The 23989-nt window shown below is 42.7% G+C and overlaps 1 protein-coding gene across 8 annotated transcripts in view; it reads right to left on the bottom strand.

The window, feature by feature from the left end:
• The window catches only part of NDRG3 (NDRG family member 3), a 49183-nt gene that overhangs the window by 12531 nt on the left and 12663 nt on the right, over nucleotides 1-23989 (bottom strand). For 4 of the 8 annotated variants that reach the window (XM_034414103.3, XM_034414100.3, XM_087889253.1 and 1 more), the window contains exons 2-12: nucleotides 17880-17984; nucleotides 16193-16228; nucleotides 12720-12825; nucleotides 12383-12503; nucleotides 11947-12009; nucleotides 11589-11649; nucleotides 10753-10839; nucleotides 10319-10375; nucleotides 9871-9974; nucleotides 9332-9397; nucleotides 924-975 (exon numbers count right to left, since the gene is read on the bottom strand). In XM_034414103.3, the coding sequence (XP_034269994.2) occupies nucleotides 924-975; nucleotides 9332-9397; nucleotides 9871-9974; nucleotides 10319-10375; nucleotides 10753-10839; nucleotides 11589-11649; nucleotides 11947-12009; nucleotides 12383-12503; nucleotides 12720-12825; nucleotides 16193-16228; nucleotides 17880-17936 (810 nt within the window). In that variant the 5' untranslated portion in view covers nucleotides 17937-17984. The remainder of the gene's footprint in view (nucleotides 1-923; nucleotides 976-9331; nucleotides 9398-9870; nucleotides 9975-10318; nucleotides 10376-10752; nucleotides 10840-11588; nucleotides 11650-11946; nucleotides 12010-12382; nucleotides 12504-12719; nucleotides 12826-16192; nucleotides 16229-17879; nucleotides 17985-23989) is intronic. The other 4 variants (XM_034414102.3, XM_034414104.3, XM_087889251.1 and 1 more) reach the window with 1 other exon arrangement.

Genomic DNA, 23989 nt, shown 5'->3' with positions numbered 1-23989 from the left:
GGATGAGAGTAAGAATCCTTAAACCTTTAGGAAGTGACAAATCCAATTTATATGGCCAACTCCCTCAGAGATGCTTTTGGCATTTGCTTTGTCTATATATACAACATGGAGACTAAATCAACTCAGAGAAGTACAGGAAAGCATGCAATTTTAGATCGTCTCCATTGAAATCACAAAGTGCTATATGGTTCTCAATATACAAATATTCTATTATTACTATTTTGAAAGGAAGATTCAAACTTCTTTAGATACATATTAATAGAATAGAACAGATCAGAACAGAACAGAACAGAACAGAACAGAATTCTTTATTGGCCAAGTGTGATTGGACACACAAGGAATTTGTCTTTGGTGCATATGCTCTCAGTGTACATAAAAGGAAAAAAAGAAAAAATACATTCATCAAGAATCATAAGATACAATACTTAGTGATATAGGTTACTAATAAGCAATCAAATCATACTAGGAAACAAACAGAACAATATAAATTGTAAAAATACAAGCAACATGGTTATAGTCATAAGTGGGAGGAGATAGGTAATAGGAAGGATGAGAAGAATAATAGTAATACAGTCTTAGTAAATAGTTTGACAGTGTTGTGGGAATTAGTTGTTTAGCAGAGTGATGGCATTCAGGAAAAAACTGTCCTTGTGTCTAGTTGTTCTAGTCATAACTGTTGAGATCCCCCCACTTAGGAACCTTTGCTTGTATCTTATATCTTAAAATACAGAAAATTGCCTATATTAAACTATTATAGTATATTATTAAAATGCAGATAAATTATTTGCACGCTTCAAATAAAGCAAATTCCAAATTTAGAAAATTTTACTTCCTCCAGTAAAAGAAAATTTGAAAAAGTCTAGATGAAATTACAGCATGATAATGAGTTGAGGAAATGACCAACTAATGATTAGGTTACTTACCACAGCCTCAACTGCAGGAGAGCTGTCTCCAACTACTAATAAGGCAGGGCACCTGTAAAGGAGTCACAGTTTAGCATTATAATCTATACCAATGATGGCTAACCTTTTTGCCATCGTGTGCCAAAAGCTGGGGGAATGCGGGGTGGTCGTGGGCATGCGTGCCCACACCCATAATTCTATGCACCCTGCCCACCCCCATGCGTGCGTGAGTGACCCCCCCATGGTCCCCTCACTTTTGGCATGTGATGGCACAGTGGGCCCATTTTTTTGCCCTCCCCAGGCTCCAGAGGCTCTCTAGGAGCCTGGGGAGAACAAAAACAGCCTTCCCCACCTCCCCGGAGGCCCTCCGAAGGCCAGAAACAGCCCGTTTGCCGACTTCCATTGGGCCCAGAAAGCCCATAAATCAGCTGGCCAGTGCACGCATGCGTGCTGGAGCTGAGCTAGGGCAACGCTCGCGTGCCCATCAATATGGCTCCGCGTGCCACCTATGGCACGTGTGCCATAGGTTCGCCATCACGGATCTATACAATCATCAGCTGAGTTTTCTGCAGGTTCCAAAGCTTTGTCAAATGCCAGAATTAACTGTGCGCTATCACAATGCAAATTCCATCCCTTATGTATGTGCAAAATGATTATGTACAAAATGTGGGGGATGTGCTGCAATGCTTTCATCATTTGCCACTCTGTGATGTTCCCTATAGATATATCTGATTAGCATTAACACTATCTTCTGTTGTCAAAATCCTGCTTTTTAATCTTTTGATCATGCTCACAACTGGATCATGTTTTAATAGTGCAACATTAAATCAGAACATATAGGGCACGGGTGTCAAACTCGATCGCGTCATGGGCCAGATTATGACGTATTGCAATGTTTTTTGCCTTTGCAGAGCTGGGGTGGGCTTGGCTTGCGTGTGATGTATCCGGCCCGTGGGCTGCCAGTTTGACAGGCTTGATACAGGGCATCAAAACACGTTCATTCATTTCAATGGGGACAGAGCCTTATGAAACAAGTCTTCCCAGTCTTGCTCAGCATTTGTTTACAATACATAAACTAATATATATTGGCCATAAAGTCCTCAAACACTTTGCCATATATCAGAGCATCAATTCTAGCTGTTATTTATACAGATAGTTTGAAGGGTAGCAGCATTGGGTATAGTGAAAGGAAAACACAAGCCTCCCTAAACATAAAGACTGCTCTGAATAAAAGGCAGGTGTGGAGGTTGGAAAAAAAAAGGGCTAAGGAAGATGTCAGAAGACAACAAAGAGAAGTCTACGGAGAAAACACCTGCTGGATTACCTCATCAAGCAAACAAACCCCCACCTCCTCCATTTCTATACTGCCTGGCTGGGATTCAGCTTATTGCCCTGGCAGAGAAAAGAGCAGGTTCCTCATGCTGGAAAGTCTTACTCAGAATAAAGGAAGGGGCCCTCGTTAAGTTAGGAGTTGTTTATAGGCTCACAGCCGAAGCTGGAAAACTTACTCAGACTACTGGTGTGAAAGCAGAACAAGCTTCAAACTGCTGCTGCCACCAGATCCATTTACTTTCCTGGTTAAGTACATGTTTTGAGCATTAGTCTGAGCTCTAAATTTGGACTGCTGAGTCCCCAAAGAGTCTGTTTTGTTTTCAGTCCCTTTCTCTGAATGTTCAAGGGACTAAGAATAATAAACTTCAGTAGATTCTTGGAGAGCTCAATGTTTCTATTGCTTTCTAGTCAGTTCCCCACCTCTCTGTTACAAGAGTCTCTGCCATGCTGGGGAAACACACTCAGCATGATGGATTCATACAAACATTTCTTCGGGGCAAAGATCAACTCTGCAATTCACCATTCAGCAGAAGGCTTATGAAAACTAAAAACTCAGCCCTCACAAACAGTTTTTAAATATCTTGTATGTGCCTGTAGTGCACACATATGTACATGTAATATATGTAATTTTATATGCAATATATAAAATATATAAAATGGACGTTGTCTTACCTGAACGTCCCTTTTCTGGGCGCTGCGTACACTATCCATGCATGGGTTAATCCTTCAGTGCTTGGCAAACAACTGAGTGAAAACAAAAGGCTTTTGTTCCCCTTTCCGGCTCCCAAGCCACGCCTCTGGTCCCATGATCCCCCAGTCTGAACGAAGGCGCAGCGGATAAGAAACCACACCATGGTAACATATAAAACTCAACTTTATTAACTCAAATTAACGTAAGGTAAAAGACGGACTAGTCTCAGCCATAAGAGTGGCAGGCAGCCGTAACGGGCGGGATATGGATAGTGTACGCAGCGCCCAGAAAAGGGACGTTCAGGTAAGACAACGTCCATTTTCCTGTGCGCTGCTCCCACTATCCATGCATGGGATATACCCAAGCTTAAACTCCCTGGGTGGGGGGCTGCCTGCTCCCAGAGTCCTCCTCTGTCAGCACTTTTTGCAGGACTCTGCGGCCAAAGGATGCCTCAGCTGAGTTGAAGGCATCGATCCTGTAGTGGCGGATGAACGGTGTGAGGGATGACCACGTTGCAGCTCTGCAGATGTCCACGACCGAAGCTTGTGTGGCCCAGGCCGCCGTAGTGGCCGCACTGCGAGTCGAGTGCGGAAGGATCTTGCTGGGGGTCGGTTTGGCGTTCAAATCATATGCCATGGCGATGCAGGCCTTGATCCATCTGCTAACTGTGGCTGCTGATATCTTCTGACCCATGGACTTTGGGTTGAAGGAGACCAGGAGTCCCTCCGTCCGGCGGAAAGGAGCGGTCCGTTGGATGTAAAGGTGGATGGCACGTCGCACGTCTAGGGTGTGCCACCTCTTTTCTCTGGGGTCGCGAGGTGAGGGGCAGAAATCCGGCAGGATGAGCTCTTGAGCTCGGTGGAACCACGAGTTGACCTTCGGGATAAAGGCCGGATCCAGGCGTAGAGTCACCGTGGATTCGCGGAAGATGCACAAATCTTTGCGAACTGACAAGGCCGCTAGCTCTGAGACTCTCCTCGCTGAGGTGATCGCCAGCAGGAAGGTCACCTTAAACGATAGGTACTTAAGCGATGTCGAGTCTAGGGGCTCGAAGGGGGGCCCGGTCAGTGCCTGCAACACCAGCGGTAGATCCCATGAGGGGTAGCGGTGAACTGTGGGGGGCCGCAGGTTGGTGGCCCCATGCAGAAACCCCTTGATGCGTGGGTGGTGCGCGAGGGATTGATACGGAACGCACACAATGACCGTTGACAACGCTGCTGTCTGTCTCCGTAGGGTCGCGGGGGCCAGGCCCTTGTCTAGGCCGGCCTGTAGGAACCGCAGAATGTCCTGAATGGTGGCTGATGTGGGATCGATGTGCTGCTGGGCGCTCCATCGACAGAACGCCTGCCATGACGACTCGTAGATACGGGTCGTAGCTGGACGTCTGGCCGCCTGGATAGTGGCAACCACCTCATCTGGTAGGCTGTCCTTCTTCAAGATGACCCGTTCAAGTGCCAGACGGCTAATTGGAGCCACTGGGGCTCTGGGTGCGTGACTGCTCCCTGGCACAGGACGAGCTGCTGTGGTGGGATCAGCCATGGCTGTTCTACGGACAGTGCTACAAGGTCGGCGAACCAGGGTCTCCGGGGCCAGTTCGGGGCTACCAGGAGTAGGTCGGCTTTTTCTGCCAGTAGCTTCCGAATGACTCGCGGGAGGAGCGGGACTGGTGGGAATGCGTACAAGAGACCCTTGGGCCACCTGCATCGTAGCGCATCGTGGTCCTCCGCTTGTGGTGTCGGGTAGCGTGACACGAAGCGGGGAAGCTGAGCGTTGGTCGGGGTTGCGAAGAGATCTACGACCGGGTTGCCGAATCGTGAAGTGAGTTCTTGAAACAGGTGAGGGTGGAGCTGCCATTCCGCTTGATCTATTGTTTCGCGGCTGAGCCAGTCCGCCCTCACATTGGTTGCCCCGGAAATGTGATCTGCTCTGATCGAGAGCAGGTGTTTCTCTGCCCAGCTGAACAGCTCCGCGGATTCCATCATCAGGGCACGGGACTTCGTGCCCCCCTCCCTGTTGACGTGTGCCTTGGCCGAGATGTTGTCGGTCAGGATTAGGACGTGATGCCCCTGCACCGTCGTCTGGAAGTTGCGGAGCGCCAAGCTGATCGCTCGAAGCTCTAGGAGGTTGATGCTGCATTGTCGTTCTTCTTGCGACCACTGACCTTGTGTGACTAGGTTGTGGAGATGGGCTCCCCACCCCCGAAGGCTGGCGTCGGTGGTGAGTATCAGACGGTCTGGCTCTAGGAAGCTGGAGCCCTTGAGGAGCGACGGTGACGTCCACCACCCGAGGGACCTGCGGACCTGTGGAGTGAGGCGAACCTCCTTCTTGGAGTTGGCCCTTCCCGTTCGCTGGAAAGGAAGGAGGAACCACTGCAGGGGTCTCGAGTGTCTGCGTGCCCACGGTACGATGCCGAAGCAGGATACCATCTTCCCGAGGAGGGTTGAGAGGTGAATCAGAGAAACTTTCCTCCTCGTCAGGCACTGCCGTGTTAGGGTTCGGATGCTTTGGACTCTGTCCGGTGATAAGAATACCTGGCCGCTGGCCGAATCTATCTGTGCCCCCAGGTGAAGGAGTCTGGTGGTGGGCAGGAGCTGACTCTTTGTAAAGTTTATGGTGAAGCCGTGATCTTGGAAGACCTTGATCACCATCTCCATGTCTTTGTAAGCTTGGTCGGGCGTGGACGACAGGACCAGAATGTCGTCCAGATAGCATAGCACCCGGATCGGGACGGCCCGGAGTCTGGCCGCCACCACCGCTACCAGCTTGGTAAAGGTGCGCGGGGCCGAGGAAAGTCCGAATGGCATCGCGCGATATTGGTAGTGACTGCCCGCGTATGCGAACCTCAGGTACTGCCGGTGAAGCGGGTGAATCGGCACGTGCAGATAAGCCTCCCGGAGGTCGACTGATTGAAGGAAGTCGCCCTGTCTCACTCCCGCAAGGATGGTCTTGAGGGAGTGCATCTTGAACCTGTGGTATTGTACCGACAGGTTCAGGCGCTTTAAATTCAGTATGCCCCTCCAGCCTCCGGAATTCTTGGGTACCAAGAAGAGGGTCGAGTAGAATCCTGAGCCCCGCTGGCTGTGCGGAACAGGCTCTATGGCCTCGACCTCCAGAAGGTGGGCGATCTCCTGCGACATCAGGTCCTGAAGTTCCGGGGATCGAGGGGTTGGACAACTGACAAACCGGTGGGGCGGCTGGCCGGAGAATTCGATGGACAGACCTAAAGAGGTCGTACGCCTTACCCAGGAGTCCGAGGTCGATTTGGCCCATTGTTGATGGAAGAGGATGAGCCGTCCCCCTATGGGCCCCGAGGGCCTGGAGTCATTTTCCCCTTCTGGCGGGCTTAGGGCCGGCTCCGCGGAAGTTGCGTTTGGGCTGTTGGTGTCTTCCTCGGTCTCGGAACTGTTGTCTGTCGTTAAATCTGTCTCCCCCTTGGTAATGGGGGCGGTGCGAGGAGGACCCCCTGGGTCCGGCGCCTGCACGAAAGGGCTGATGGAGCGGGTAAGGTGTGTACCTGCGCTCCTGGCGCCTGTAGGTCGATGGGAGGATCTTCCTCTTGTCCTTCCCTTCAATGAGTAGGGGTTCCAGCGATGCACCAAACAGATCTGGTGCTTTATATGAGGAAGCCGCCAGCTTCCATTTGGCCTTGAAGTCGGCTTTCCAAGGCCGAAGCCAGAATAGTCTCCTAGCTGTAAGGGTAGAAGCCAGCGCCCTTGAGGCGAACTTGGCTGAATTCAGGGAGCTGTCAGCGGTGTATTTGGTGGCAGCTATTATCTTATTCAGATCCTGATGTAGTCTAGTGTCCTCAGGAGGGAGCCTGTCTTGCAGGTGCCGAAGCCAAATAAGCGAGGCTCTGTTGAAGAAGGACGAGGCTGTCGCGGATCTGATTGCCCAGCCAACGGCCTGGTGCGCCTTGCGGAAGGCCCATTCCATCCTCTTTTCCTCTGCCTTGAGCGAGTCTAGAGGGTCGGTAGAGATCAGGGAGCTGGAAGACAGGGTTGCCACCGGCTGGTCTACTGAGGGGAGCACCAGGAGATCCTCTAACTCTGGGGCTGAGCAGTAGAGTTTTTTATCTAGGTTGCTGGGTGTCGCCATGGATGCAGGCTGCACCCAGGGGTTCTGAATCACCTCTGTAAATAGCTGTGGACAAGGGATGTAGTCCTTCTGCGGCTTTGAGGATTTGAAGAGGGCGTCGTGCGGACCCGCCGTTGGCGTGGAGGGCGCTGCGATATCTCCTGGCACTCCAAGGTTGGTCGTGAGTCGTGCCTTGTGGAGGAGCGACTTGAATAGGGCCGGGCGGAAAAGGCCTGTAAAGGCCGGAGTGTCCGGTGCTAGTCCTTCGTCCTCCGATAGCTCCATCTCCTCTGGGCCCTCCTCCGCTTGGTCTGATTCCTCTGATGAAGAGTCGTGACCTCGCTGTGGGATGGGATGGGGCTGAGGGTGGACCGGCCGCGCCTGGCTGGGTGCGGTTTGTACAGGAACCTGCGCCGCCTGCTGCATTGATGCCGTGAAGAAGGATGACAGAGCCGCCGAGAACATGGCCTGGAAGTCCACTGGGGGTGCCAAGCCCAGTCCGCCTTGACCCTGTGGGTCTACCCTTGAGGGTGTGGCACTTGCCTCCCTGGCCCGGCGGTGCTGGTTTGGTGCGGGGGAGGTAGGAGTCTCCCGTCCGGGCCTTGACGCTGTCTCGGTGCGCGGTGTTGCGCGCGAGGGCCCAATCCCCTCAGGGGTACTGGGGGTGACTGTGATGTCGGCCACAGATGTAAGTCCCCGTTCCGCCTCTCTTGGGGAGATGGGGGTAGGCTCCCCAGGTGTAGGATCCCTGGACGGGGTTCCTGAAACCGCCTTGTGCGCCCTCTCCCACTGTCGCTCTAGGGCGTTGTGTCTCCTCAGGGCGTCCCTATCTTGGAAGGGTAGGGAACCTTCTGAGGCCGCCCTGCTGGCCGAGCTCGCGTGCCTCTTTTTTGATTTCTTCTTCCCCCTTTTTTCGCATGTGCGTGGGGGGCTTAATTCCAGCTCCATGTCTGACGATGGGGGGGAGTGAGACATGGCTGAGTCGGCTGTGTGAAGTAGGTGCCTTGTTCTGTCGCTCACAGGCGTTGAGTGAGCGCCTCGGGCCCCCCCCGAACCTCTTCAGACGGTGGTGGTAGAGGTGGTTTGATGCCCCTTCCAGCTGTGGGGGGGGGGGGTGCAGGTCTGCGGCTGGCTCCCTGGTGGGTTAGGGAGGCACAAGCCTGAGAGTCTCGCGCAAAATGGCGGCCCGAAGGTCCACCAATATGGCGCTGCCACGTGGTGCGCTTCACCACTGGGGCAGACCTGGCAGCGGACTTATAATGGCGGCCCGAGGGTCCGACCAAACGCCGCGCAATCCCCTTAACGAGGGCTATTCTGTAGTGCAGGGGGGGCTGCCTCCTTCTTCCGGCGCTTGTTCTCGCGCCCTCGCTCCGATGCAGCCCTGCGGCGTCGGCTTGAAACGCGGCTTCGGTGACTTCGCCGCGTGGGCGGCTCGCTTCCGGCTCCGCCGGCCAGCTGATGTGCGCGCCGGCGCTCTTCAAGGATGCCTCGTGGGCGGCCGGCGCTTGGGGCTCCGCCGGCCAGCTGACGAGCGCGCCGCGGTTTCTGAAGCTGCCGCGTGGGCGGCCGGCGCTTGTGGCTCCGCCGGCCAGCTGATGCGCGCGCCGGCGGTATTCACGGTTGCCGCGTGGGCGGCCGGCGCTAGGGGCTCCGCCGGCCAGCTGAAGCCTCCGGCGTGGGGCGAAGAGCAAAGAGCCTCTTCAGAGGAGAGAGCTGTATGAGGCTAGGGGGCTGGCGAGCGAGCGTGTGATCGCTCTGCTCCACTCCCCCTCCTCCGCTCAAGTTCGCCCCACACAGTAGTCAAAGAATAGGAAAAAAAGAAAAAAAGGAGAAAAAGGTTAACACGAAGGGGAGCTATTCAAAAATAACGTAAAAGCCTAACGCTCAAGGAAAGGAGAAAGCCTTAAAAGGAATGGAGAAGAAAACCCCCACAGACACACAATACCTTAGCAATCTGTGGAGCTCCAAAAATCACTACAGTGTTTGCCAGCAACTGAGTGAAGACTGGGGGATCATGGGACCAGAGGCGTGGCTTGGGAGCCGGAAAGGGGAACAAAAGCCTTTTGTTTTCACTCAGTTGTTTGCCAAGCACTGAAGGATTAACCCATGCATGGATAGTGGGAGCAGCGCACAGGAAAAAGGCACCTGATGTAATATAAATAGGAAAGAAAAATTGAATACAAGATTATTTGGCTTGCTACTACGTCTATCAAAAGCATTAGAAAAAGTGAGGGAAGGGAAGTAACTTTTCCAACCAAAGGAAATATAGGCGGGGGAAAAAATCCACCCAGTTTCAAGCAATATGGTTAAAAGACAGTCAAAAGCATCTTACTTGAGTGTTTTTGCTGCTTCTTCATTCATACCCAAGATTGGTCTTTCAATATCCAGATCTCTACGACTTGAAGGCAAAGAGAGACCTATTTAGTCTATTGTGATTGAAGAACATGGATCATGGATCTCTCACATTGTATCTGACTTGGAACTCATGTCTAGCTTGATGAAGGAGCCCTTTCTAAACATTCTGTTTCTAAAGGGATACTCATGTGCTGCTTCTTTTGTAAACAAAAACAAAAAAAAAGAAAGCAGAAAAAAAAAAGCAGAAAAATATGAAGAGATAATTAGAAGAGGTTTTGTTGTGGAGAAAAATCTACAACATTACGACTTTATGGAAATAAAACAGGAAATTTAAGACAAAAAAGAACAAGAATTTTCCCTAAACTATCTTGCAGGCCTTTTACAATTGAAATTAAGGCTAAATATACTGATTTGTGAATGTGCGTTATCTGCTGCTTAACACATTATTTATACTTTCAAAACTGGAGTGGAGAAAATAAAAGAGTTTTCAGTGTGGATCCAAAATAGACACATTACCTGTTATAGGAGGTAACAAAGAGCTGAAGGTTTTCCTGATTGATGTCTTGTGCAATGTGAAGTCTGTATGTCTGAATTAGGTCCAGATTAGCCTGCAGTTCTTCCTGAGGAATGACAAATATTATAATTATTTATCTGGTTAATTGTATTATAAAACAGTAAGCACACTTCAGCTATCTTGTAAAAACTAAGAAGATAAATGTACACTGCAGACTACAAGCAGGTAAAAATCAGCTTGCATATCAGCAGAAGGTTTGAGTTCCAGTTTACATTTACTATCTATTATAGTCTTCTGCCACACCTATCTCAGGAATAAAACTTAAAATTATGAAAGCATAAGCATTCTTATAAACAATTTCTGTGCTAGGAACAAGAACAGTTCATTAATATATGTGAAGTTGATTATATATATTGGTATTTTCAATATTAAAACTTGTAATTAACTTACATGGCCAAAATGGTGAGCTAAAACAATATCCACAAGGTTAGTTGTCCATCCAGAAAACTGAAAAAAAGAAACCAAAATTACATATTGGCACTGCTCAGTTTTATATTAACACGTCCTGCTTTTTCACATGCTATTTCATCCATCTGTAATTCTAGCATTAAAAATACATGCAGATATTCTCTCTAAATCATGCACCGTTTGACCTAAGGCCAGGTTTATGGCTGAGAGAAACCCTATAATACAGCTACATAAAATGTATCAAAATACATTTCAGTATGTCGAACCAATAAAGCCACTTCTGTATTCTTTCATCTTCCTTTGGGTTTAGAAAAGAAAAAAAAAGTGATAGTCCAAAACAAATATTCAGTGTTTTTTGAATTTCTAGTCATGTCAATATTATCACCTTGGTCACAAAACAGAGAGTTCCATCCTACCTTGGATGCTGCCCAATCTATCCAACCTTTTGCGCATGGATCAATATTAATTAGCACTAAGCCTTCTACCAAGTCTGGATGATTCAACTAAAAACAGAAATGGAAAATATTAAAGTTTTACTTTTCTGACTGTTCGTGCTGGAATTCTATATTCTATAAAATTCTATAAATTCTATAAAAAAATATTTTTATTATGACAGTATAATAAATATATCAAATAAATATATAAACATAGGAAATAAACACATTTATTGTGGGAAGTATCATGTATGCCACCTTCAGTTGTACAAAATAATCCAATAATAAACTATAAACTATGAGTAAAAAGGAATAAAACATAATTTTAAGGTGACCAGCAAAAAAGGCCATGGTGTTGGAGAATATAACTTAGAACACAAGGAAATGCTGGCAAGTTTATAGTGATTTTCAAAAGTAAATGCACTCTTTTTTATAAGATGACGATGCACTATTTTTTTTTTCAATAGCATGATAATCATAATCTTGAATTAACTGCCTCAAATTTACTCAATATTTTACAGCATTCATACCACTAAAGAATGAGACTGTTTTTGCCACTATTGCCACTATGGGCATTTTCATTTCATTTCATTTCATTTTATTAAATTTGTATACCGCCCTACTCCCAAAGGACTCAGGGCGGTGAACAGGCACAAAATAAAACACATAAATACAAAAGTTAAAACATGATTAAAACCCAATTAAATAATGTCCTTCTCACTACTACATGTATCCTATGTTTGGATTCTACCTGGACATCTAGCGCCTAAACAGACTTAATTTGCTGAAACAAAGAAATGAGCACAAATGCTATTTACCGCAAACTTGCTGAGAATATAGGCACCAGCTCCAACTCCTATTCCAATTACACTTTTTAGGCTGAAAAAAAGTTGAAAATGAAGAGAATCCCTTAGTATCCTTTCTATTAGCAGGACCCATCACATTTATGTAACCTTAATATCATACCATTTATACAATTTTCCTTTGTATGATTTTATGATAAGAAATAAGAAATAAGAAAGATTCTGCAAATGGCATCTGAATAAACTTTACAACCATTGGCTTTGTTGCAATATGATAACAGCTGTTCTTTTTCCTCTGGACAACATCAAAGAAAGGCTATTTAGCATCTGTGATTGTTAATAAAGGAAAGTCAGCATTATTCTGCATACTTGCCTCAGGTGCATAAGAACAGCAGGAAGCATTTCAGCGAGTTCATCAGTACTAGGATACTGATATCTGAAATTGGAAAAGATGAAGTTGACATAAAAGGACTTTATTCCAAGGCTAGCTCATCAAATATATGCCATTTTGCAAGGAGATTTCAACAGTTCCATAGTAATAGATTCTAGGACATGGTTAATTAAAGTATGGATTTGTAGTGATCAAAAGACTTTCAACTCAGAGGCCTAAAGGTCTCACAAAAGAGTTGTCCCACCAATAACATTTCTACATACATTTACCCATGGCATTATTCTTACTTGTATTCCTGTATCTCCCAAATCAGTACTGTATCTATTTACATACATTAAGCAAATACAGGAAATCTGGCTATTCCCCTATCTATTTCAATTTTAAACATTGTGGATCAAAGGAATATTACTACACTTACCCAGAAGGGAAAGGAGGAGCCCCCTCTTGTTGTCCAGGTGCATCAACATGGCATACAGCAAAGTGTTGTGTGATTTCCTGCATGTCTTCAAAATTGAAGAAAGTATTGAAGCAGGACTTATCTGTAAAACAAACCCACAAAATGACCATGAAAGCACCACTCCAGTTCCTGATTCTTACTTTGATAAATACAAGTTAAGACTGGTAAGGTTCATGTTTGTTTTCTAGTTATGGTAAATTAAAAGAACTGCTTCTGCATCAAACACTTCTATTCTGAAAATATGAATACAACATAGTCAGTGAGTCAACATGAAAATACCATGAAAAAAAGGACTCACGGTTGAGGCCAATATCATGATACGTTAGGATGACGGGTCGATTGCCTTTTGAAGTGCCTCGCATAGTGACATGGACAACTCCATAAGCTGTCTCTATATCATGCTCCTACAGAACGAAATGTCAATTTTGAGATTAAAGAGGAATAATCTCTACACAGAAAACATGACATAGTCCCTAGTATATAGCTCAAAAACTGAGAACATCAGGGAATAAAAAGGACATTATTTAATCTGAAGGAAAAGCCTCCTGATTAAAAAAAATGATTCTATAAATCTTTTTACAAAGTTCTCATCAAATAGTGAATTTTAAATTTCAAGAACTGCTCAAAGAAAAGAATTTTATATAGAGGTTGTTAAAACAGGAAAAGTACTCTTTTGTACTCTTTCAGTTTTCATTCAAGAAATAAACATTGCTGTAATGGGCATGCTTAGATATTCTGTTTAGAGTATGCTACAACTCTAATAGAAGTTAAAGAACCTTCTCAAAGAATTTGTGCCTATATTATAAAAAATAGATTATGCCAAACAATTGATTTTACTCAATCTCATTAACTCTGTTTTGTCCAACTTTGATCCAGCCTATATGCTACAACCACAAGAAATCCTTCCGTGTAATTCTTTATTGGGCCAATATATTGGAATACTTTTGAAATATTTTCAAACTACAATACTTCCATACAACGGACACTTTCTGGCTGCATATGATCACTTACTTTCTAAATGCTTTGTGTCTTAACAGAGCAACAACCACATAGAAATCCTTCTCACCTATAGCATTATTAAGATTTGAAAAATCCTGACAAACAGGAGCAAGATTCCATCTAATACGTAGATTTACTCTTTTACACATTTTACTTAGATTCTGAATAAACAGTCGAAATGCAAAACTACATTGTGAAGTAAAAATCATGCTAAGCTAGTTGCTCAAATATAAACTAGCACAGTAAATTAAATTATTCAAACTCACACAGGGCAAAACTATTAATAGAACAGCAACAGTCTATGCAAGCAATGCTGGTTTCTATGGTATTCTATATAAATAGATGAAAGTGTAAATCTAGAATGATTACTTTGTGAAATGTAAGCCAATTATGTACACAATGACTCCAACAACTCAAGATGTGCCAAAGAGTAGAGTCCAATCAGGATTTTTGTCTGAACATATTCTAGCATGTGAATACAGAATATTGTTCAACCAACAGAATAACTTTGCTTAGGCTCCATATTTTTTACATGCATTTTTAGATGATTACTAGACAACCCATAACTATTAGGTCATAATTTCAGAGATATTTCTGTATCTAATACTTGCACATCCCCGTGTACCCTTCCTTGTCCTCGATATACCTCCCTCATGGCCAACCAAGTGATAAATCCAGTTAATTTTATGATTTTCTCTTTTTTATACAGTATATATCTAATCTGTTTTATACCACTGAGTGGTATAGAATAATCTCTATTCTACAGCTTCAAAAAAACTTTTAGGTGAATTAGCAGAAAAGAAGATGTCCAAAGCATGACAAGTCCCTTGGATCACCATCTTTAAAGCACTCCATGGCTTAGGACCTGGGTGATCTCGTATCACCTTCTGCCACTGATAGCCTCCCACCGACCAATACGCTCCCACAGAGAGGGATTCCTCAGGGTGCCGTCGGTCAAACAATGTCGACTGGCGACCCCCAGGGGGAGAGCCTTCTCTGTGGGGGCACCTGCCCTCTGGAATGAATTGCCCCTGGAGATTCGTATGATCCCTGACCTACATATCTTTCGCCGTGCCCTTAAGACTCTACTGTTTCAACAGGCTGGGCTGGCTTAAGAATGGATTTTAATGGGTGATTTAGTTTTTAATATAGGGCCAAACCATTTAATATGTGTTAAACTGTTTTTTAAATTTTATAGATACACATGTTTTAGTATGGCTGTGCACCGCCCTGAGTCCCTCGGGAGAAGGGCAGTATAAAAATGTAAATAATAAATAAATAAATAATAAATAAATAATAAATTCCAAAACAACAGCTAGTAAATCTTCTGAAACTTAAAATAACTGAGCTTTCTGGCAACTAGGATATAGACATATTTCTTTGTATGTATTTCTAAAATTAGAGTTGTCATTACATTATCTTTTAATATCAACATAATTTTGTAACTAAATTAAAACATTGTTAATAAATTTCATAAACTAATCAGTCTATATAAGCGTAACAGATATTGCACTCTTATGAAGGAGGCTTTGCATTCTTTTGTTGCATAGGGCCATGTATTTCCCTTGGGAAAAAGAAATATCTTTTTAGCAAGGAAAGGATTCCAGACAGAATTTTAGTTTATCAATGTCAGGCAAACAATATTAAGGCCCATAGTTTAATAGCTATAAATTTGTAATTCGGGGATTACAAAATAAGGTGACGAAGAGATTGTTCCCAACTACTGTAAACTATTTTATATTCCTTAATAAGGTCATGAAGCCCAAACAAATTTATGCATTATGGTCATATGCATTTCAATGTGCCTTGTTTTCTATGTCATTATGAAGATTCACTCTTTAGTAATATTTAACATTGTGCAAAGAAATACATTTCTCTATTCTGTATATCTTTGTCAAAAGGTACCTATCAACATGTCCAACATATCATTACTTTTTGAGGTAAGCAGTTGCACAAAATAGAAAAAGAGAATATAAAAAAATTATTCAAAAGGTAACCAAAAACATACTTTGGAATAATCATAACATAAATCTCCCAAAACACAATTCTTTAAGATCTAAATCAACAATATTTATTTGTTGCATCTGCTTTCCTCCAAAATCAATAAAGGTGTTAAATATAACTTTCCTAGGGGGGCTTCTAAAAATTAAGTCAACTGGAGAGTCACTTGACCACTGCAAAATGGCCATAACATTGGACACAACTCACTTAAAAACCATATTGCTTAGCAACAGAAGTAGATTGATGACTACCTGCCACATAAATAAGTGTCCTTTCTTCCTTGCTAAATCATAGCACTATCATAATCTAAATTGGTAACAGATATTGTAATAAAAAAGAATGGTTCTTCCATGGTTATAAAAGGCAGTTTTAAAGATTTTTAAACCTAATAAAATCAGACTCCAAATGTGATCTGAGGAGAAAATTGATTTCAAAGATTTAGAGTTAGATAGGAAAAGAGTCCAAAATGTGATATGGCCATACTGAGATCTGGGAAAACAGCCTTAACAGAAATGTATATTTGCATCTGAGAAATACTTTATACAACTGTAGCAATGTAACCCTCATTTCGATTCATAAGTTAATGGAAAACAATCTTCTCCAAACCAGACTTTTGTAGTTTAATGGCAGATACATTTTTTCCCAACATGCAGATAACCAAAATGAGTATAAGGGAAGCAATGGCCTACAGCTTTCTCAATTTCATCTCAACAATTTATCTTAAAAATAAGAAGACTGACAAAGCAGAAACATTCCAGTATGAGTACTTACTTGACAGTCAAAGTCCTGGAAGTTTCGAGCTGAATTCTGTCAATATAAGAATGGCCACTGATCAACAAACCATAAACTTTGCTTTACACCTGTTTGAAAAGCTTATTCCAACACTTCAGTTACAACTAAAAGTATAGTACTGATCCGACGCTTCCTGTATTAAATTGCAATAAACAAGTGCACAATAGTAACAATTCCCTCACCCCACCACACCCCACTAGAAATCAATCTATTCCATATCATGATGGAAATGTCAGGATTTCTAACATCAAACTGGATATTCTCAAGGAACAAATTCTTCCAAATTTTAAGATAAAGTTCTTGGCCATAAATTTAAGTTTTTATCTTCAACTGTATTTTGAAAGACATCAAAATTATATAGGCTAAAAGTATGCATACATTACAGCAATGGGACTACTGCTGAATAATGGTTGCTTTGCATATAAAATGTTTCCAAGAATTATCATTGGAATGACACCTTATAAGGCTGAGGTCCCCAAACACCGATCCATGGACCAGTACTGGTCCGCGGTTCATTGGGAATGGGCCACGCAAGTCGCAAGTGAGTGTGTGAAAAGTCCATTTGCGCATGCACGGGATTAAGTTGGGCGTGCAAAACCATCCCCTCCCTTTCAGCTGTTACACTACATTTCCTTCCAGATTTTCTTTTTAAAAAATCATTATTCACACACCCAAAATTTATATACATGGATATGCCCCTTGAAAGTGTACTAATTTTAAATTTTTAGCTAAAGAAACTTCATCATAAAAATAAAACAATACTGTTTAAATTAACCTAATTTGTTTACTCAGGTAACATTCCTTCTATGCAGTCTATACAGAGCAGTTAACCTAATAAACAGCATAAAATCAAAACAAAATAAAATCCCTTTATTTTGGGATATCTATGTATCTGAAACTCTGCATAATACAAAATAGAAATCAATATTTTGTATAAATATATTCCAAGATCATTGCACAATATATTCTGTTTATGTTACCAATTAGAAGGTCATGAGAGACAGTTTGGTCTAGTGGTTATGGCAGTGAGCTAGAATGCGAGAGATTGTGAGTTCAAAACCTGTCTAAGCATAAAAAAAATCATCTGGATGACTTGGAGACAATCATTCTCTTCTAAGGAAGGTGTGTTGGATATGTTTACTGCCTTGAGATATTTGTAAAATAATAAAGATGAACTATGTGGGCAATAAATCCACTGGAGTTTTTCCCCCTACCTTTGAAGATTTCACTAAAAATATGCCTGGACATTTATAAATATTTTTATAGCAATTATTTTGCCTTTGATGTTTTCAAGTAGACTTCAATCAACAAAAGCTTAACCATAATAGATCTGTTTGCTTTGAAATGCCACAAGACTATTTGAAATCAATATACATGGCACTTCAGTGAGCAACAGCAAAGACTAAGAGCTTGCTCCATGAAATCTGAAACCTAGAATTTGTTTCAGGGAAGCAAGAAAGAAAGGTTTGGGAGAAGAATTCTCTGTCTACACTAAATATAGGAACTTTCAAGAGTTTCAATGGACCTTCTCAGTGAATTAAATTCTACATTCACAGGAGAAAACTGTAATATATATTCCTCCTACACAATAATTCATACTCCGCCTAGCTGGCATGTAGTACAAAATTGTTAGGGGTTTTCTCATGCTCAAAACAACTTTCTTTACCTTATTATTTAAGAGAGGTTTAATTTCTGTTAACTGGACATCTTGCAATTCATCCATGTTTGCTGAAATCAATGAGATTCACTGCTGAACAGCAAAGTACTCCTCCTAAAAGCAAAACAAACAAACAAACAAAAGGTTTACAATGCAGGAAATGATCCCAGATCAAAATAGAATATTTTAAACTATAGACTATGATTCTCAAACAGTTAGAGGCTATGTTGAAGCCTCTAGAAATAGTAACTTCTTCCTCTTTTCACAAAGATGAATGCAGGTCTGGCTGAATCATAAACATAAGATGATATTTCTGGAAGAAGATCTAAACATTTAAATCAGACAACTACTTAGATACTCCATGCCTCATATTTTCTGTAAGATAGCATTACACAAAAATAGCAGTGTAATGCAATTTAACTTTCTTAATATTCAAGGTTAAGTATTATGCATTTAGTAACAGCTAAGGGAAATAAAAAGAGTAATTATATGAAACAAACAAAATGTTAAAAAGCTATTATATTTATGTAGTTATATCTAAATTATATTAAAGTAACCAAAATATCTTTACAAACCCCAAGGCATATCACAACTTTTGAGCACAACTAATGTTTGGAAATTAAAAGTTGAAAAATTTGACACACCCTATAAAATTTCGCTTACTGGTATTTTATTGCTGTGAAAATGTTTACAAGTTGATTTGAGGTCAACAAAACTGAGAAATTAACAATTTTGCCTTGCTTAGTTTTTCCTCTATTTCATCTTTTAAGCTAGTTCTAGTTTGTATAAATTTAAGATTACAGCAGGAATATAAAATAAAAGCCCAGAAAGCATCTTCAATATATTTTAATAAAGTTAATTTATTATTGATAAATTAAATTCACATTATTTTTACAATTATTCTTCAATTTTAAAACTACAGTAGTAAAATTAGTAAATCAATTTTTGCTAGACCCAAATGTGTTGTTGACTCTTTTAGAAAAATTTAAATCAGAAACAGGAAGCAGTTTAATGGCCAGAGCTAAAATTTTTGGGGAAAGGGACAACAGCGGTGGGAGCTTGATTATGCAACTTTAAGAGTCATTAGGTGAGTCTCTCTTCAATCCATTTAAAAGGAAAATTACATGTTTCCAGCTTTGTAAAATCTTTTCCCCCTGGTATGCAGCAAAAGGGCGATTATAATGTTATTTTGGGAAAGTCTTGCAAGTTTTGGATGAAATTGATTTAAAAAAGAACTTTGAAGTTAATTAGAAAGATAGTCCCAAAAGGGAAATCTGTCCTATAGTATTTGCATTTCAAACTAATAACAAGTCTTTGAAGGTTGGTCATTAGAAGACATCGGATGGCTACTTTAAAGGAAACTGATCTATGGATTTAAGAAATGCTTGAGCATTTTAACTCTACATTGGAACCAAAAATTATGAAAGAGGAACAAGTCCCTCTGAAGACAAAAATGGACTTTAAAATGGATTAGGAAAGAGATGGAAATATTGGATTTTAAATGGAATAGGATGACCATTTAAAAAATATAAAAGACATACAAATAATATATCAAAAGAGCCATGTGGATTATCCTTTTAAATCAGAATATAAGAGAGATATTGAAGTTATAATTTCTACATTGAAATTACAAATAGATTTGAATAAAGATGACAAGAATTTTTAGAATAAAGATAGTAGAAGAAAATAGGAGTTAGAACTTAAGAATGGCTGTAAGGAAAAAGAAAAAAAATATGTTTTTATTGTGGTTAAATAAGTTGCTATCTCTGATTATGCTTAATGATTATCTTGATTGGATAAGTATTTTTGTCAGAGAAATAATGAACTGGGATAATAGATTTTTATTTATCTATTTATTTTTGTCCACTTTTATTATTTTTACAAACAACACAACACACCTTCCTCCTCCCGTTTTTCCCATAACAACAATCTTGTGAGGTGCGTTGGATTGAGAGTGACTGCCCAAGGTCAGTGGCCAAAGGTCACTCAGCTGGTTTTTAGTGGGGAGTAAAAACTCAAGATTTTCCTGGTTTCTAGCCTGGTGTCTTAATCACTATACCAAACTGGCTGTTTTTGGTTTGCAATATCTACGTATAGATAAATAAGGGGCTATTATTTCTGGTAATGTTTATTAGTTTTAAATGTTTATAATGTTTGTTAATTGCATTAATTTTGATTATTAAAAAGAGGCATGAGGGAGATTTAGATTAAATGGAAAGGGGGATTATATACTTATATTGTTAGGTGTTTTTGTTAAGTTTTTACTGAACTTTTGCTGATTAATAAGGAAAGCTAAACATTTAGAGATGAGATTATAGAAAATGGGGTGAGTTATGGAATGAAGATGTATTTGTTTGCATTTTAAGAGACAGTGATCAATTGTTAAAGTTGGAATATACGTTTTGAGGTTGAAGAGGAAAACATCTTTTGCTTACAACTTCCCTTTTTTCTTTTTGCAGGGGATTTGTTTCTACAAATTTGTTTCTTTTTAATATTTATTTTTCCTTTTTTAAAATATATATTTTTGTATTAAGTTCTTGTATTAGTTTTATCTGTTTAATAAAATTCTTAATAAAATTTATTGAGAAAAGACTGTTTGATATTTCTTTTTCATATAAGACTCTGTGTTGGATTACCATAATCATGATTTTGCTAGCAAGTGAAATTAAGGATATTGTACGGTAGTTTGCATACTTTGTTAACTCTCTTATTTTTTGATATTGGAATGGACATAACCACTTTCAAATCTGTTGGCCACTGTGATGTTCTCTAACTTTCCCGGCACAGCTTGGTTAGAACCTTTATTGATTCTTCTGATACTTGCCACATTTCTGAGTATTCCATCAGTTCCTGTAGCATTCCAAGTAATCACTGGAGTGCTGATCTAATTTTATCTTCTAACACTAGAGGTTTTGGTGAGAAAGGAATTTCTTCTAACGTATATGTTTCTTATCTCTGCTGCCCCATGTAGGTTTTTGCTTGCTTGCTTTAGCTTGGGAGCTGGTTTGACCTTTAGGAGTGATCCAGCTGAAAATGTATATACGGTACTTGACTTCTTTACTCATCTCTCCTAGAAACACTGCTCCCCCCACCACAATGAAGCAGCACGGCAGGAATTGGGGCAGTATCCAGTTTTGCTCATTAAAACAGTGCCTGATTGCTCTAAAGTATTATCTATCACTACTGGGTAGGTACAGACGGGATGATGGAGGCCGGTCTTGAGAATGTCATTTGGGAGGAGTTCGATCCTGTTGCTCCCAAGGACGTGGACAGGATACTGGGGTGGCTGAATGCTACCACATGTTTATTGGACCCGTGTCCCTCCTGGCTGGTACTGGCCTCCCGGGAGGTTACGCGAGGCTGGCTCCAGGGTATTATCAACGCTTCCTTGGGTGAGGGTGTCTTGCCACCAGCCTTGAAAGAGGCGGTGGTGAGGCCCCTCCTCAAGAAGCCTGCTCTAGATCCGGCTGTTTTGGCTAACTATCGTCCGGTCTCCAACCTTCCCTTCATGGCGAAGGTTGTTGAGAGTGTGGTGGCACGACAGCTGCCTGGGTACCTGGATGAAGCTGTCTATCTGGATCCACACCAGTCTGGCTTCAGGCCTGGGCACAGCATGGAAACGGCATTGGTCGCGTTGGTGGATGATCTCTGGAGGGCTCGGGATAGGGGTTGCTCCTCTATCCTGGTCCTATTAGATCTCTCAGCGGCTTTTGATACCATTGACCATGGTATCATGCTGCGCCAGTTGGAGGGGCTGGGAGTGGGGGGCACCGTTCTACGGTGGTTCTCCTCCTATCTCTCCAACCGGACGCAGTCAGTGTTGGCAGGGGGGCAGAGATCGACCCCGAGGCGCCTTGTGTGTGGGGTGCCGCAGGGATCGGTCCTCTCACCCCTTCTGTTCAACATTTATGTGAAGCCGCTGTTCAACATTTATGTGAAGCCGCTGGGCGAGATCATCCGTGGCTTCGGGGTGGAATTCCATCAGTACGCTGACGATACTCAGCTGTACATCTCCACCCCAGGCCATCCCAACGATGCCCTTGAAGTGATGTCCCTGTGCTTGGAGGCCGTGCGGATCTGGATGGGGAGTAAAAGGCTTCGACTCAACCCTTCCAAGACCGAGTGGCTGTGGCTTCCGGCGTCCCGATATAGCCAGCTGGCGCCATCACTGGCTATTGGGGGCGAGTTATTGGCCCCCACGGAGAGGGCTTGCAACTTGGGTGTCCTCCTGGATGCACGGCTGTCTTTAGAAGAGCATATGACGGCTGTGGCTAGGGGGGCTTTTCATCAGGTTCGCCTGATTCACCAGTTGCGTCCCTTTCTGGATCGGGACTCCTTACGCACAGTCACTCAGGCACTCATCACTTCCCGCCTGGACTACTGCAATGCTCTCTACATGGGGTTCCCCTTGAGGTGCACCCGGAGGCTCCAGCTGGTGCAGAATGCGGCTGCGCGGGGGATTATGGGAGCGAGAGGGCGCTCCCATGTGACACCTCTCCTGCGCGAGCTGCATTGGCTCCCGGTGGACTTCCGGGTGCGCTTCAAGGTACTGGTTACCACCTTTAAAGCGCACCATGGCATCGGACCTGGGTATTTGCGGGACCGCCTTCTGCCAGCAATAGCCTCCCACCGGCCAGTATGCTCCCATAGAGAGGGACTCCTCAGGGTGCCGTCGGCTAGGCAGTGTTGGCTGGCGACCCCCAGGGGGAGGGCCTTCTCTGTGGCAGCACCTGCCCTCTGGAATGATTTGCCCCCGGAGATACGAAGGATATCAGATCTCCGGGCTTTTTGCCGCACCCTAAAAACTTTTTTCTTCCATCAAGCAGGGCTGGCGTGAAAACCCCCCCCCATTTTTGAGATATTAGATTTTTTAATTGTTTAATGGGTTTTAGTCGTAAGGTTCTTAATTTTCGGCCAAAGGGTATAATTCTTTTAAATTTTTAAATTTTGTATTGGATGTTTTTTACTTGGCTGTGCACCGCCTTGAGTCCACCAGGAGAAGGGCGGTATACAAATTTAAATAAAATAAAAATAAATAAATAAATACTGGTGAGGGCACTTTTTAGAGCTCTGTCTCTGATAATAAATACCCAGGACAGCCCTCTATCAGAAATGAACCCATCCATATGTACTTTCCCCCTCCCCATCCTTTTTCTAAATGCTTATTTTAATTATATTCCCTTGTCTCTAACTCATTTCTTTATGGGTTTAATATCACAAAGCTAACAGCTGGGATAATCCAAGAAATAAGTTACCCATATGATGCTAAAAAGAGCAGTATCCAGAGACCTTAAAGCTTTGTTCAACATAATTGGGAAATATAGTTGATTGTTGTTTCCAAGGCAACTGTATGTGCTCTCTTTGCAAATATACAAGAAGCCCAGCATCAGGCTGACTAAGGCAGTCTCTTGCCCAACTCTTTCTTTTTCTAGGACTGATAATTGGCATCTTAAATCTCCAACACTGAGCATGCAAATAAAAAGTATTAAAAATAGAATGAGACTGGAGGAAGTCTTGTGTGGGGCTTTGAATTTAGATTTTACCCATCTAGCTCAGTAAATCTGGATTGTAATATTTTTTTCTGGGCTGGTGAATTTATCTGAAATATGAATTAAGAGTTGTACGCATTTCTCATAAAATACTTACTGCCAAAATGAGCAATTAAAAAAACCACATTATTTTCAGGAGGCTAATTGGTGAAGCTACTGAATTCAACCCATATTGCTTTCCAAAAAGGTTACCATGTCTTGGCTCCTGAAATCAAGATGACACTAAATAGTTGCAAAGAGATTCAATAAACTCTAGGTTGTTGCTATTTATTGAGCATCTGGGTTTTGCAACTCTGACATAGAAGTCTTATTTTTCCTGCCATTCCACCTTACCTTTGTTCCTTTCCCCCCCCCCCAACAGATGGCTACAGTAGGTCACAGCATTAACCATTTTTATCCTCTTGGAATACCAATGGGCCTGTACATAGCCTAGAGCAGATGTCAGCAACCTACAGCTCCTGAGCCACATGTGGCTCTTTTGCCCTTCTCCTGCAGCTCCATGTCACACCGCCGGTAGTTATGTTTTTCAGCAGTTCTGGCTGATCTCACCACTGGCTCACCCCACCCATC

The sequence above is a fragment of the Pantherophis guttatus genome, chromosome 3, assembly GCF_059756535.1.
Source record: "Pantherophis guttatus breed Tessera chromosome 3, ASM5975653v1, whole genome shotgun sequence".
NCBI classification, from domain to species: Eukaryota; Metazoa; Chordata; class Lepidosauria; order Squamata; family Colubridae; genus Pantherophis; species Pantherophis guttatus.
Note: the sequence above shows the minus strand (reverse complement) of the source record. Positions and strands in the feature narration are given on the sequence as shown.